Source organism: Haliotis rubra, unplaced genomic scaffold (assembly GCF_003918875.1).
Source record: "Haliotis rubra isolate DU_JTF1 unplaced genomic scaffold, ASM391887v1 Scf300, whole genome shotgun sequence".
Lineage (NCBI taxonomy): Eukaryota > Metazoa > Mollusca > Gastropoda > Lepetellida > Haliotidae > Haliotis > Haliotis rubra.
The window spans coordinates 644,406-661,163 of record NW_025766970.1 but is presented as its reverse complement, the minus strand read 5'-3'; the positions used below and the strand labels follow the sequence as shown (position 1 = coordinate 661,163).

At 36.5% G+C, this 16,758-nt stretch overlaps 1 protein-coding gene across 1 annotated transcript; it reads right to left on the bottom strand.

Moving 5' to 3' along the window:
* Positions 1–65: 65 nt before the first annotated feature.
* LOC124282651 lies at positions 66–8,511 on the bottom strand. Its single transcript, XM_046718678.1, has 3 exons — positions 8,457–8,511; positions 8,127–8,246; positions 66–280 (listed from the first exon to the last, which is right to left on the bottom strand). Exons 1-3 carry the CDS (start codon positions 8,509–8,511, stop codon positions 66–68), a joined length of 390 nt encoding a protein of 129 aa, XP_046574634.1.
* Between the last annotated feature and the right edge of the window lie 8,247 nt (positions 8,512–16,758).

Here is a 16,758-nt window from a genome sequence, read left to right as displayed (position 1 = left end):
TTGTCGAAGAAAGCTCAGTTGTCACGAATAATATTAGCGGCGCTGTCTATTGCACACGTATACGCTTATAGGGGTTGGTCTTGAGAGAGAGAGAGATCGCCTTTGTAAAGGAGAATATCACGATTCTTTGATTCATTCGTCACCTTGGACGTGGGCAAGTCAAACTTGAACGCATAATCCACTTTTCCCCTGTTCAAGTTACCCTGCCATCCGCCTTGATAGTTGTTTTTAGCGATCGCCTCCCTGCCGTGGTCAGGACTCATTCCGGTACCATACACTCCTGAAATTATCACAGATTGCTGATACAAATATACACATGGAAAAAGTACTTAGACAATAACTACAGGGTAACGGTTAATGGCAGATTATCGTTCCCGAATTATTAATTAATGACTTCTCGAGCCTTAGCGAGATAAGGGACCGTCCATGATTTATGGCTGGTGTATGTGTGTGTGTGTGTGCGTGCTTGCGTGCGTGCGTGCGTGCGTGCGTGTGTGTGTCTGGGATATGATTTTAAGGGGGGTGCCATTTTGTGCTGGGGAGGTAGGGGGCTCAGCAATTTGTACAAAGGGGGTCAGCAATTTTGTACATTAAATATGAAAAAAATATGCTTAAAAATTTATTTTTTAGATGACATGCAGAGGGGGGTCACTTACTTTGTACATCACCCCCACCCTCCCAAGCCATAAATTATGAACGGTCCCTAATTACAAAATTAATATAACGATGGAATGATAATCTGTCATTCCCCGTCACGCATTGGTTTATATACTACCCCATCAGAAGTTTAGACTCACCTAAAGCACTCACTATATGTTATGTATATATATGTGGTTACATCGAAGATGGATTTTTCCACTAAGTTGGAGGAACCAACTGCAAACCTTATGCAGATGAATTGCACGAGGATCATGCATCAAATTGCTGAAAAGCATGTGGAGATATCATGCATGTGAACAGCTGCGTTTTAGTGTAAAGGATTGTTAAGAAATCGTCAATTTTCACTGATTTTTATCATTTATTGAACCCATGACAATAATCTTTTCAACGTTACAAATTTGTTTTACAATACATCAGTTCATGTGTAAACAGTACCTTTAAACTGAATGGAATATTTTGCAAAATCTAGTTCAGAACGGTTGAATGAAGTAAGTGGCTACATATACACTAGTGAGTCTAAACTTTTGATGGGTAGTATATTACCCATATCAGTTTTCGATCTAAAAACGCTAAATTGAAAACAGCAGTTTCTTTGTAAGGTAGCCATTACACGTTGACCAAAAGGTGTAACCTCCCTTTGGACTTACAGGAAACTACTACCGTGTGGCCACCTTCCCATATGGGTAATAAATCGCAATACGTGTACCCGTCATTAAGCAAATATTAAGTTTCAGTAGCCTGTTCCTCCAGCTCGATAACGTGCCCTTCTTAGAATCACTAGACTTCATCCGTTCATGTCAGGTTGAGTGTTCAAAACAGATTGGCTTCCACATCATCGTTTGTCAAAATGAACGGTACGAAATCGCCTGTCGAGCGAGTATTTATAGTTTCCTTTTCTTGGTTCAAAAATGCCGTTCAACATAGAATTTCTGATCAATCACTTCAATTTTTCAACAACCCAATAACTACGGAAGCGTAGTAGGGCCACGGTGAAAAAATATTTTGGTCTTACTATCTCCTACATAGGACTTAGTATCTCCTACGTAGTACTTAATATCTCCTACGTGTGTGTGTGTAGGAGATATTAAGTACTACGTTGAAGATAATAAGTCCAACGTAGGAGATAGTAAGTCCTACGTAGGACTTACTATCTCCTACGTAGTACTCAATATCTCCCAAGTAGGACTTAGTATCTCCTACGTAGGACTTAATATCTCCTACGTAGGACTTAGCATCTCCTACGTAGGACTTAATATCACCTACGTAGGACTTACTATCTCCTACGTAGGGACTTAGTATCTCCTACGTAGGACATAGTATTTCCTACGTAGGACTCAGTATCTCCTACGTAGGACTTAGTATCTCCTACGAAGGTTATAGCATCTCCTACATTAGACTTAATATCCCCTGTAGGAGATGATCGATATGCGTTTATATACATTAATCTGAAAACGGTCGACTTAAATCCCCAGACACGCACACAATTTCCTGTTTCAGTCACTGTTAGTCTACAGTCATTCGTTTCATTCACTATTAGAGTCTACAGTTATGTGTTTCATTTACTGTTAGAGTCTACTATCATGTGTTTCATTTACTATTAGAGTCTACTGTTTCCTTCACTATTAGAGTCATGTGTTCAACAAATTGTTGCACATTACTGTGTTGGACCGACTGTTATACTTTACTGCCTTTGCGTTCAGCTTGCTCTACTATCACGCGTGGTGGCGATGATGATTTTAAGAGGGGGTCACCCATTTTGTTCTGGGGAGGTAGGGAAGTCATCAAATTTTTACACATGTACTAGGGGGAGTAGCAGTTTTGTACATGAAAATATATTCAAAAATTATGCTAAAAAATATATCGGAAGAGGGAGGGGGGGATTTTGTACATTGATTTTGTACATGACATGCAGGGGGTCACTCACATTGTACGTGCTTCTCCATAAAAAAACATCATCACCCCCAGCCCACACCCACCCCCTTGCCATAAATTATGAACGGTCCCTTTATTGGGAACAAAGCACTGTAATATTTTAATCAAATTTAAAACTGCCAACCATAAATTACCTATTGAAACAGGTCGCTACGAAAATATTCCTTCAAATAAACGATTTTGTCCATCAAGTCCCTCCCAAATCGGAGATGAATTTCATTACTTATTTCAATGTAATAATTTACTGCATCCAGAAATATGTATTTAAAGAACTATTTTGTAAACAATCATAACTATTATAAAATTTCAGCCCTATTTGAAACTCATAATGTAAAGCAATTAAGAAATCTATGTAAATTTCTTTCCATCAGAATGTCTGTCAATATGACATGATTGCTGGATTTGTTTCAAGCCATAGTCTAAAAGTGATATATTTTTGAAAAATATCTCCTTATGATGCTTTGCATGTTTTTGTAAACTAATGGTAATAAAAAGGATGACTGATTGATTGATTGATTGAGTCAGACGACCTATTAGACGTTGTGTGAGCACAAAGAAGCACGACTAGATTGGTGTGCAATACCTCGACGTCAACTATAACGTCTGGTAGTGTGACAGAGGAGGAGGGCCAGGTATGTTATTACAGCTGGCAGAGGTTACATCAGAATGCACTTGGTCCTTCATACTTATGTGATTTCTTGAGGACTGTATGCCAGAATCTTGAAAATGACCGCACTTCTTAAAGTCATAAAACCACAGTATCAGCGCTACAAAATGAGTCAGTTTTGCCATGTTTGCTTCTCTGAATAAAACTACATTGTTTCGTTCCTTTGCGTTAAGAGATGTCATTTGATTATTCCTTCAGGGTCAGTTTATCCAGTTAGTAAGTTACATGGAGGTTTGGATAAGTTCCTTTGCTGTAGTTACTGATGTTAACATATTGATACTAAAAAAACTATGGGGTGTTGCGATACTTCTTTCCATGTGTATAGTTCTTTTCGCCGCAAGACCCCTACACGTCCTCAATACACAATCAGGCTCCTTCGTATTTAACTACAAAGACAGAGTAAAACAAGGACCAGCTGATGCTACACAGGAAACAAAAGTTAATTTAAATAATTGTTTGATATGTTCAAATATCTAAGAAGCATTTCTATGATCTGTCGCTTGCATTTCTGACACGATCAAATACAAAAAAAAGAAACGCATAGGTGATTTTGAGAATATTGGGCTCATGTAGCTGCGGCAAAAAACATACAAATATACTACATATATTTCTTTCCAAAACATCATCTTTGTGTGATTGCGTCAATTTTAACTTTTTCCCTTGTTATAGAAGCGTTTGAAGAAATATTCGCCAAAACGTCACCAAGTAAACATGTAGAGCAAAATACACGTGCAAGTAAGCGGAAAACTATTCGGTATCCATCACTATAAAAAGGCAAACGTTGTGTTTAATTTTGTCTTCGTTTCTGCCTGGAAAAGAGGACATGGTCATGCTACGATTGAGTGCCGCCGATCGAAACATCGCCATTGGCCGCCTTGAAGCTGGGGAGTTGCAGTCTGTCTGCTTGTACTACATCTCCTAAGAAAATCAGCTTTGATCAAAGACATGCCTATGTTCAAGAAAAAGAAAAAGTTCCCTAAAACGTGGATAACCAACATTTACCTACTCGTTATAAGTTCAAACAATGACAGCTTGGTAACGATCAAGTCTAATTCTCCTTCATACGAACAGGTTTTCATACAAGATATAAAAGTTTGTTATTTCTGATAGTATGCACATCTTGTTGGTTTATCACCGGTATTAGTCAGAACTATTACAGACAGTCACACAAATATGTACTTAACATGCACACACGCATGCACATTCTCTCAGACACACGTGGGATTGCAAGTCGCTCTAAACGCGCAGTAACCTTAAACAATCCTAAACCCTATTACACCTCAGCCCACATTTCTAAACATGATATGTAACATCTGTAAACATGATGTATAACATTTCTAAACATGATAGATAACATCTGTAAACATGATGTATAACATTTCTAAACATGATAGATAACATCTGTAAACATGATGTATAACATTTCTAAACATGATAGATAACATCTGTAAACATGATGTATAACATTTCTAAACATGATAGATAACATCTGTAAACATGATGTATAACATGATAGATAACATCTGTAAACATGATATATAACATGATAGATAACATCTGTAAACATGATGTATAACATTTCTAAACATGATATGTAACATCTGTAAACATGATGTATAACATGATAGATAACATCTGTAAACATGATGTATAACATTTCTAAACATGATAGGTAACATCTGTAAACATGATGTATAACATTTCTAAACATGATAGATAACATCTGTAAACATGATGTATAACATTTCTAAACATGATAGATAACATCTGTAAACATGATGTATAACATGATAGATAACATCTGTAAACATGATGTATAACATTTCTAAACATGATATGTAACATCTGTAAACATGATGTATAACATTTCTAAATGATGATATATAACATCTGTAAAACATGATGTATAACATCTGTAAACATGATAGATAACATCTGTAAACATGATGTATAACATGATATATAACATCTGTAAACATGATGTATCTGTAACATGTATCATTTCTAAACATGATATGTAACATCTGTAAACATGATGTATAACATTTCTAAACATGATAACAACATCTGTAAACATGATGTGATATAACATTTAACATCTAAACATGATAGATAACATCTGTAAACATGTATGTATAACATTTTCTAAACATGATAGGTAACTAAACATGATAGATAACATCTGTAAACATGATGTATAACAATTCTAAACATGATATATAACATCTGTAAACATGATGTATAACATTTCTAAACATGATATGTAACATCTGTAAACATGATGTATAACATGATATATAACATCTGTAAACATGATGTATAACATTTCTAAACATGATAGATAACATCTGTAAACATGATGTATAACATTTCTAAACATGATAGATAACATCTGTAAACATGATGTATAACATTTCTAAACATGATATATAACATCTGTAAACATGATGTATAACATTTCTAAACATGATATGTAACATCTGTAAACATGATGTATAACATGATATATAACATCTGTAAACATGATGTATAACATTTCTAAATTTCATGATAGATAACATCTGTAAACATGATGTATAACATTTCTAAACATGATAGATAACATCTGTAAACATGATGTATAACATTTCTAAACATGATAGATAACATCTGTAAACATGATGTATAACATGATATATAACATCTGTAAACATGATGTATAACATGATGTATAACTTTCTAAACATGATATGTAACATCTGTAAACATGATGTATAACATTTCTAAACATGATATATAACATCTGTAAACATGATGTATAACATTTCTAAACATGATAGATAACATCTGTAAACATGATGTATAACATTTCTAAACATGATAGATAACATCTGTAAACATGATGTATAACATTTCTAAACATGATAGATAACATCTGTAAACATGATGTATAACATTTCTAAACATGATAGATAACATCTGTAAACATGATGTATAACATGATATATAACATCTGTAAACATGATGTATAACATGATATATAACATCTGTAAACATGATAGATAACATCTGTAAACATGATGTATAACATTTCTAAACATGATAGATAACATCTGTAAAACATGATGTATAACATTTCTAAACATGATAGATAACATCTGTAAACATGATGTATAACATTTCTAAACATGATAGGTAACATCTGTAAACATGATGTATAACATGATATATAACATCTGTAAACATGATGTATAACATTTCTAAACATGATAGATAACATCTGTAAACATGATGTATAACATTTCTAAACATGATAGATAACATCTGTAAACATGATGTATAACATGATATATAACATCTGTAAACATGATATATAACATTTGTAAACATGATATATAACATCTGTAAACATGATGTATAACATGATATATAACATCTGTAAACATGATGTATAACTTTTCTAAACATGATAGATAACATCTGTAAACATGATGTATAACATTTCTAAACATGATAGATAACATCTGTAAACATGATGTATAACATTTCTAAACATGATAGATAACATCTGTAAACATGATGTATAACATTTCTAAACATGATAGATAACATCTGTAAACATGATGTATAACATTTCTAAACATGATAGATAACATCTGTAAACATGATGTATAACATTTCTAAACATGATGAAAACATAATGTAATCTGTGCGTGAATTATTGTTTCAATGTGGATTTGGCCATGTATGGATAGCACAAGATGGAGATTTTTAAAACTGTTCAAACAACGATGTAAAGATACCAGCAGGAATGGTTTCAGGATGTTCGTTCTGCAAGTAGTGTGGTCTAGCTTTGGTGACTGGTGGTCTATAGCTCGTATTGTAATGGCATTACATGAAATATTGATCTTTGTGTTGAATAAAGTCTTTTATCATTTGAAATGGTTGGTTTTTAGACTCAAATTGTGTGTTTCACTGTCCTTTGTGACAGATATTTCTTATAGGCAAACCAAATTTTTTTCTCGTCACTATAGGGCTGAAATACTCCCGATGTGACGTTAAATTAGAAATCACTCACTCACTCTTCAAGTAGTATTAGTTACAGTGCTAAGTTTAAATACTTTATCAAACCTGAATTGTATTAATTGTCTTTAGCATCTATCCATCCACGCAGATTTGTAACCATGTGCAAATGTAATGGCCATGATTTTAAGATAAAAGCTGCAAGATTATCTAAACACCCGTACGATGAAATTACTACTTGTGATCATTGTAACCTCACAGTGGACGAATATCATGTACTTTTAGAATGTCCTCAATATTCATGTTTAAGATATAAATACTTACCATTATATTCATGTAGACAACCATCAAAAGAAAACTTTATTGCTGTTTTAACAACGAATGATGTGCAATTACTGTACAAGTTAGCCTTATTACTATAACATATTAATCGTAACAGATCAAATCGACAATTTCCCATAACATTGTCCATGTACGATGTGCTAATTACGTCGTATTACATGGCAGCGCTCTTACTGTGCACACCATTATATATTAACATTGTGCTGTTGGCCTCCTGGCCATAAGTACCAATACAATCTGTCTGTCTGTAAAACATAATGTATAACATTCGTAAACATGATGTATAACAGTTGTAAACATGACATATGTAACAGTTGTAAACATAATGTATAACATTTGTAAACATGATGTAAAACAGTTGTTATGTATCATGTTTACAACTGTTATAAATCATGCATAACATATATAAACATGATATATAACATATGTAAACATGATATATAACATATGTAAACATGATATATAACAGTGGTAAACATGATGTATAACAGTGGTAAACATGATATATTTATAATATACCAACCAGTTCCAAAATGAGCATATCTCGGGTTTGTGCTCTGTCGTATGAAGCCACTGCGTTCTATAGCATCTGCCGCAACTTCGTCCGTGTAGTGATAGAAGGTTATGGCATACCCAGGCGTGACTGCAAGTAGAATTCTTCAAGAACAATCAACGACGGCAATCAGTCGACAGTGCTGGTTCAAGTAAAACTATTGCAGTCACTGCGAATGTCGATAGAAATCCAAGTATTATGTTTTGTCGGCAGTTTTCATATCAGCTGTATCAAATACCACCAACATATTGGTGTGGTTGACCTTTTTGTGAAATTACAACCAAGATGTATCATACTCACGGGATATCAGCAAAAACACAATCTGCAGACAGATTAACTGCGTCTTCAACTTCATCTTTGTACTGTACAAACAATATCGACAGTATATCATTATACTCATCCCGACTCCAACTGCATTAAGGCAATCTGCGAATAATCCGGAAACTCCAGTAACAGCGATCATGAGCATCTAGCCACCCAACTTGGACACGAGGACTTGCATTCAGGCACGTCGCCGATCCATTTCAGTCACCTCTTATGACAAGTTTGGTTAGTGGAGACCTATAAATATTCCGACCCGAAATTCCCGACAGTGAACAATATCTAACATAGATAGGATATTCCTTGAGAATAATGGGAGGCTGGTTAGCACTCAGCAATTTTCCAGCCAAATGACCTCGGGCTGTAATTAATAGTCTGAACCAGACAATCCAGACGTAGACGGGTGTCTTCAGTCCGGACTTGTATTCCATTCTATAAGTTGAAAACATATTAACACGAACGACGGACTGTCAAGAAGTCCAAAATTATATAACCCACTTTGGTTGTGGTATTCCCAATAACATCGTCTGGATTTACATACTTAAATTAATATGATTAACGAATTATTGGCCTGTAGTAATGTTACAATTCTATATGATGACTTCAACAGACTTGACTGTATGCAGAGTAAGGTTGGGTGTGATGTAACATTAACGTGTTATAATCAATTAAACATGTATATGTTACAGGAAATATGTATAATCAGTAAATATGTATAGTTACTGAAAATTTCAGTAATTATGTATAATATCTGATTCACTCAGGAACTATTTATATTTACTGAAATTTTCAGTAATTATACATAATTCCTGAAATTTAAGAAACAAAATTATACATATTTACTTAAATCATTTGAATTACTGAAATATTGATATTACTTTTAAAGTCAGTCAGATTTTAATAGATATGTCTTCTTATGGTATATAAAATACAGCAGGATCAAAGGTTGAGTGTAGTTCAGTCACAACATAATTATACTTATTTATCGAAAAGCATGGTCTTCACGGTATTCAAACAATAAAGCATTGACCCTCTTCAAGAACTTGTGTCTTGAATGCCAGCGGAAGTGTAATAGAGCTAGAACAAAAGGGACCGTAGTAAAGCCAATCATCTCTAAAGACTTCAACTCCAGAGCACAAGTCGATGCAATCCAGGACTCAAGGACAGTTCAAATGGATCATGGTGTATCAAGACCATCTGACTAAGTTTTGTGTATTGCGGCCCCTGACTTCAAAACGCGCAGCAGAAGTGGCGTATCAGCTTCTTGACATCTTCCTCCTTTTAGGTTCCCCATGCGTTCTTCAAAGTGACAATGGATCTGAACTTACTGCCCAGGTTATTTCTAAGCTGAAAATTTTGCGGCCAGCATGGGTGATGGTACTTGGAAAACCAAGACACCCCCAAAGTCAAGGTTCTGTAGAAAGGGCAAAGTGACATCAAGGATACGCTTGTTGCTTGGATTGGTGATAATGATACAAGTGATTGGACTGTGGGACTAAAGTTCGTTTAATTTCAGAACCATACCGAATCAAGCGATTTCCTTTTGCGGTGCTTTTAGGGTCTGACGCTCGCACTGGATTGACATCAACTAGCTTGCCGACTGACATCCTGAAGACTACTGAAGAGAACAGTCAACTAGATGCCATTTCATCCAACCAAGAAGCCATTCAGCTGCAGAGGAAAAGAGCGTGTCAAGCTCAAACTGAACAGGCAGGGCGTATGGTACAGAGGAGCATGCGTATTTTCACACCTGTCAAAGTTGGAGATAATGTAGCTGTGTACATTCCCAATGTCGATAGAGGCAGAGCTGACCCTCGGAATATCATAGGTTTTGTGATTGATCGCAGTGACAGCGAAATGTGTATAGTCCGGTCAGTTTATGAGAATACCCTCCACAAATTGCAACAGAAATGATTTCAACTGTTTTTAAGACCCTGAACCATTCCTATATAACATAAAAAAAAGTCTAGGAAAATATCAGTGGTGGAACAAGGTCAAATTCGACCCTCAAGGTCATAGGGGTCATCTTCGCTTTCAAAATCTTAGACGGAAATGCAAACTTTTTTGTAATCTACTCAATTGTGTCATGTTACATATCAAATCAAAGCTCAGATTACAGACTTTTCAGAAATATATGGTTTAATAGGATTAATCTCATCATATTGTTCTATTTATAAAAAAACGTTCCGAAAAATATGAAAATCGTACCCGGACGTCCACATGTATATGTATGCTACGATTATGCCAAACATTTCATTTTTCAATTGTGTGACAATTTTTAACATGAAGAAATATTGTGATGACTATGTATCAGCCAATAGTCATTCCAAATAATAATGAAATAGAATGAACGATCAATGTTTTATATCGACACATTTTCATCAGGTACAAGGATAGGATCCTTTTGCCATCTCTTTTCCATCCCCAATCTGTCACAAAGCGGATGAAAAACAATGTCACACCAAACGTCACTGAATTTGGATCAACCTCTCTGGTGGAAAGCTTCAATGATAACTTCCAGTGAGCCTTCATCAAGTGTTTTTAAGAACGTCGTCCTAAGGCTTGAAGGAATTCACACTCAGATGAACCTTTTTGGATGCATTGGAAACATCGTGTCTGGATCAGGTCTGTTTGAACTTCTGGTATATGCCAGTAGCACAGTTAGTCACATACTAACAGGGAAAGCTGTTGCCAGAGCTATTCGAGCTCACTCTCTTGTAGACACAGCTCTCAATGGTCTGTTTGTATCAAGAACTTTTAATGCCTTCCTAGCTTCCGTAAACCTTCTGATGAAGCTGACCTTGCCACTCCCCTTTAACCAAGAAAAAGATGCGCTAAGCAATATGAGGACAGCAAAACTTTGGGTCCAGTACATGAACATGGTGGATATCTTATGGATTTTCATTAAAGCTGAAATATTAGGAAATTGGAAGATGCACCTAAAGCCTATTGCTGACATGTTGCCATTATTTGCAGCAGCTGGTCATAACTTGTACACCAAATCAGTTCGGCTGTACCTCAGATGATGACCTCCCTGCAAGACACACATCCCAAGACCTTTCAACTCTTCAACTCAGGTCATCATGTTATCCGCCGCTCCTATTGTTATTGGGGAGGATTTCCAACACATCTTGTTGATTGAACAGATGCTCATGCGGAACATGAAAACAAATGGAGGACTAACAAGGGGGCATGCATGTCTGAAATGTCAGCAATGCCATGAGTGATCTTACAAGTAGTTGAAACAGAAACTCTGAACTACACAAGGACCTGTCTAATGCAAGACAGGAGAGAGACAAGAATGATGCCATGAAACTTCTCCATTTCCTTCATAACAGAGGCCCTTTCAAACAAGGTCCTGACCTCAGAAACACTGCAAATGGAGTTGTCGCAAGTGAAACTGTGAATGCAGATGATGCATGTTGTGTTGTGTTGGAAGCTCTATTGTGGACTCTATGACAAGCACTACCATTGGCGACTTCAAATTCAAAAGGAAAGATCAAGCTGTACAAATGAACGAGAAACCTGTTACACCACAAGATGAAGAAATTTGCAACATTGATCCAGTTTTATTGTTTCAAAGGTTTCTGATTGCCGATAGCCAGTCAACACATGACCTCAAATTTTTGCTAAAGTTTGAACTTTGCAGTTATCCACCTGCACTGTTTGATTCTCCCTCTTTCCTGAAGGAAACAAGCAAACCTGCCCTGGCTTCATTCATATCAACATTGGATGATGGTGTTTCCCCTGGTCCAGCTTCTGATGCCGTGTATGTTCTCAATGGTGGGGCTTTGCTTCATACTCTACCTTGGCCACGAGGAGTATATTATGCTGACTTATGCATCACGTACTGCACATATGTCAAAAGACACTATGACAGAGATACTGTTGTGTTGAATGGATACTCCATTCTCTTCCCACAGAGGTTACTTGTCATATCTTCCTACGAACCTCTGTTCTAATACGGCCATATTTCACGGTTCTCGTAAAATCCCCTAGCGGCAAAAGATCGCAACACGAATTATCTCCCTTCTTTCTATCCAATCAGAAAACGTGTTACATCGACTTAGATTCAACTTGACTAACACAAGCAAATGTGAGGCCACAAATATCCCCCATCTGCCGGGGACTTGTGTTGATGTTACACACAAGACGTTTAATGGCTAGCTTGTCCGTTGTCAACGAGGGCGATGGAAACGCCACTGATCCGCCATAACATGACTGAGTTCTGTCTAGAAGAAACGTTTGCGCATCGCGCAGGGGAAGAGGTTTAGTTTTCTCGAAGTATACGGAAATTACCGAGGCCTTGCGAATGATCACTTTTGAAACAACGTCGCTGATTGCACAACTAAATCTGATTGCCTCCAATCACGAGTCTTGAACGCTCACACCATGAAAGGGCCGTATTAGAACAGAGGTTACGTAGGAAGATATGACAGGAGTAACCTCTGTGGGAAGAGAATGTGGATACTCCAGTTCATGGACAAAGTACACAACACAAATTAGACGGACTGGTGGACTTAAATTTGGTTAAATTTGATGAGAGTATGATCTTACAATCAAAGAAAGAGTCATTCCACGCCAATGTTCAGAACAATGTTCAGAACAACAGATCATCACGATGATGTGCTCCTATCTAGAACTTGAAGGATGTGACACAGTTCAAGCCACTGGTGATGCTGATGTTGTGATAGTTTGGCATAATCGTAGCATACATATACATGTGGACGTCCGGGTACGATTTTCATATTTTTCGGAACGTTTTTTTAAAAAAGAACAAATTTGATGAGATTAATCCCTATTAAACCATATATTTCTGAAAAGCCTGTAATCTGAGCTTTAATTTGATATATAATATGACACAATTGGGATTACAAAAAAGTTTGCATTTCCATCTAAGATTTCGAAAGCGAAGATGACCCCTATGACCTTGAGGGTCGAATTTGACCTTGTTCCACCACTGATATTTTCCTAGACTTTTTATATGTTATATAGGAATGCTTCAGAGTCTTAAACCAGTTGAAATCATTTCTGTTGCAATTTGTGGTGGGTTAGGTCAAAATCTAACGAGGATGACTGGACTAGTACTACAGCAGTGAAAAGTGGTGTGCTCATGGGAAGTATGCTCATAACCAATTCGACGTGTGTGTGCTACGAGACTGTACTCTGCAGATGATTTCAACACGGAGAAAACCGTTTCCCTTCGGCAAGTTGTTCACCAACACTCTTACTGTAGTGGACAAGGTTTCACTAAATGCAACTGTGCTGGCTCAAAGCGTTGTCAGACCAAGGCAAAGGCAAGGCAAAGATTCAATGTGTTACTCCAAACTCCCATGTTCAAATAAAAAATCATGAACACAATGAAATAAAATTCATGAAAATCAATGTGCTGGACCTTGTTCCTAAAAACGAAGACATATCTTTGAAAACCAGATTGACTGAGTAATATCAATATTTCAGTAATTCAAATGATTTAAGTAAATATGTATAATTTTGTTTCTTAAATATCAGGAATTATGTATAATTACTGAAATTTTCAGTAAATATACATAATTCCTGAAATTTTCAGTAATTATACATATTTACTGATTGTACATATTTCCTGTAACATATACATATTCGTATTTGTTGTGAATAGGCTATGGGCTAGATACCTTTGCCGCTCGGCCCTACAACGTTGAATGTCATTTGTTCTATAGTCAATGTTACGAATTGTAGTTCACATTGTTCACATTAGTTCACGAATTGTAGACACATATGTAATGATAATGACGGTGGTTTATTATGTATTCATTGAGAACTTATAAATGAAAACCATGTTGCATATCCTGTACGTGTCAAGTAATGGTTAGTTGTTTCTACACCTTTCCTTATGGCTTTAATCATTGATTATTATATTATCACGCAGTTTACCTGAGCGCCATCATGTAAAATGTTAATAGATATTGGTAACCGTTTTGCAGATATTGTTCAGATATTGCTTATAAATAACATGTAACTAAGAAGAACTAAAACCTTTGTGTTTAAGCTATGAACGTCATACTTTGTAACTCTTCATATTATAACTTTAAATGACCATTCACCATACTAGAATAAACGTAAAACTACTTTCATTACGAGTAGTTCCTACATGCATACCGAAGTATGTAAGAAAATTTGTTTTATTCACTACACATTTAACCAAGTCAGTCACGAATGTTAAGGCTGCCCTAGGTTTAAAGAATCCACAATGAAGCATTTCAAAAGTAACCAGAAGAGCAGGGATTGGGATAGAGAACTTTGACAATGGGCCATTTTCAAGATTATTAGCCATTTTCTGAATTTAGAATGGGCCACTGCCCTTGTATCAATAGAAAACTTCAGAATTATAATGGGCCATTTTTTATACTAATGTGCAAAATGGCCCATGGCCCCTGCCTTTCACAATCCCTGCAGAAGAGCTAAACAATGGTTCTGTGTGGATCAGATAAATAGTGTCAACATTTGTGTGTGTCCTGATGTGATCTTGTAACCTCACCCTTGAAATATTAGCTGAAGTTATCGATATTAAACGATGCAAATGGAAATATTCACTTCCGATCAACAAATGAAATACCGTGTTTGTACTTTAAAGGGAGGCAATTCTTGCCCAGCTATGTAAGTAAGGCTGTACAGAGTTGCGTCCCTTAGACGTGACTCAACATGAAGTCCGGCACTTGTTTCCAATCCATATTACCCTGATAACACTTCATAGACGTGTTCATGGCGTTCCCACAGTTGTAAAAGTCTCACACTGTCATAATCATCACTAATATCAGTGATAGGTAAATGTTTACTGAAGAAAATGTTTTGCAAATGGATTTGATTTGTTTTGTTGTGATTAACTTATCTGCCATTAACATCGCAGAATAGTTACTTTATGGTAAATATACTTGGTCAGTTACCCCTCTCTCCACCTACTCTGAAATGCATTGTATTATAGAAGCAGTTCTTACCGTGTTCCTCAGTCCAACAAGCTCTTTAATTTTCTAGTGAATCAACAGATTTATATGTTTAAGTGAATTGAACATGTGGTATCAATTAAAATAATAATCGCACGTACTCAATACTTGCCATGACGATTTTTCTAGAATATCTAAATAAACTGAACTATACCAACACACACTAAAGATTAAATCAACAACCTGAGACACGTCGAACAATCAACGAACAGAGGGAATGAGAATTTGGGATTTATTATCATGCATAACAACCCGATAACGCCATAAAATCAGAGGAATATTTCTTTTTATGTGTTCTCTCTTTGCCACAAAATGACATAATCACAGGGGTACCAGCTGTTTAAGCATTACTGCATCATGTGAAGACACAGCTTGATTGACTTTATCGAGTGATGTACTACAGTGGTTGGTCGTGATGTTAGCACTTCGATGGCATGCAGCAATTGCAATGTTCTGTCTGATCAGTGAAAACCCAACCCCGATTATATCGTGTTGAGGTAATATCATGAGCAAAAATGTTCAGAGAAGTATTAATTAAGCACTACATATACTGAGGTCCCTTTTATGTATTCCGTTGTTGCTTGCACGTTTTGTAATCCCAAAACACATGCTTGCCTTTATACATTATGATGTGGTCCGATGGGAAGTCCAGGAGGCAAACTGGCTGCTATTTGGTCAAGTTTTATACTCATTGTTTCTCTGGGTTGTTGAAAGTAGTCATTGTTGAATCTTTCATCTCACCGCGCACTCTTCATTATGACACGGAGGAGCGGAAGATCCAGTTGCCTGGCGGAGTCTCAAGTTGGAAACCCCTGATCAAGGGTTCCCAATCCAACATTTCGATGGTTTAATACCAACTTAAATTGGGGTTTTCCTCCAACATTAAGTTGTCACAGCTGTGACACAACTGAAATACAGTTCAAAACGGCGTCAAACACATCTCTTGAACCACCACTGGCGACCACATCAGTACCTGGAGCAGCCACGCCTCGCAGTGATAGCATCTGCCAGTCTCCGCAATCAAGCGTCGAATCGTCATCATCAGAATTCCTGCATGTTTTGAACTGAAGGATCTCTACCTCAAACTTGGTTTCCAAGATAGTCCCAAAGATGTTCGATGGGGTTCATATCGGGCACTGTGAGGACGGGATGCCTGGTCGGACGCCATTCTCTCAGACCAGCAGCCCACTTTCTGATGGTAAAGTCACCGATGAAGAGTCGGACTCCCTTTTTCCATAACTGGTCCAGTTCTTCGGCTTGGGTCAGCGAATTGTGTCTTGCTAGATGAATTAGGACATCAC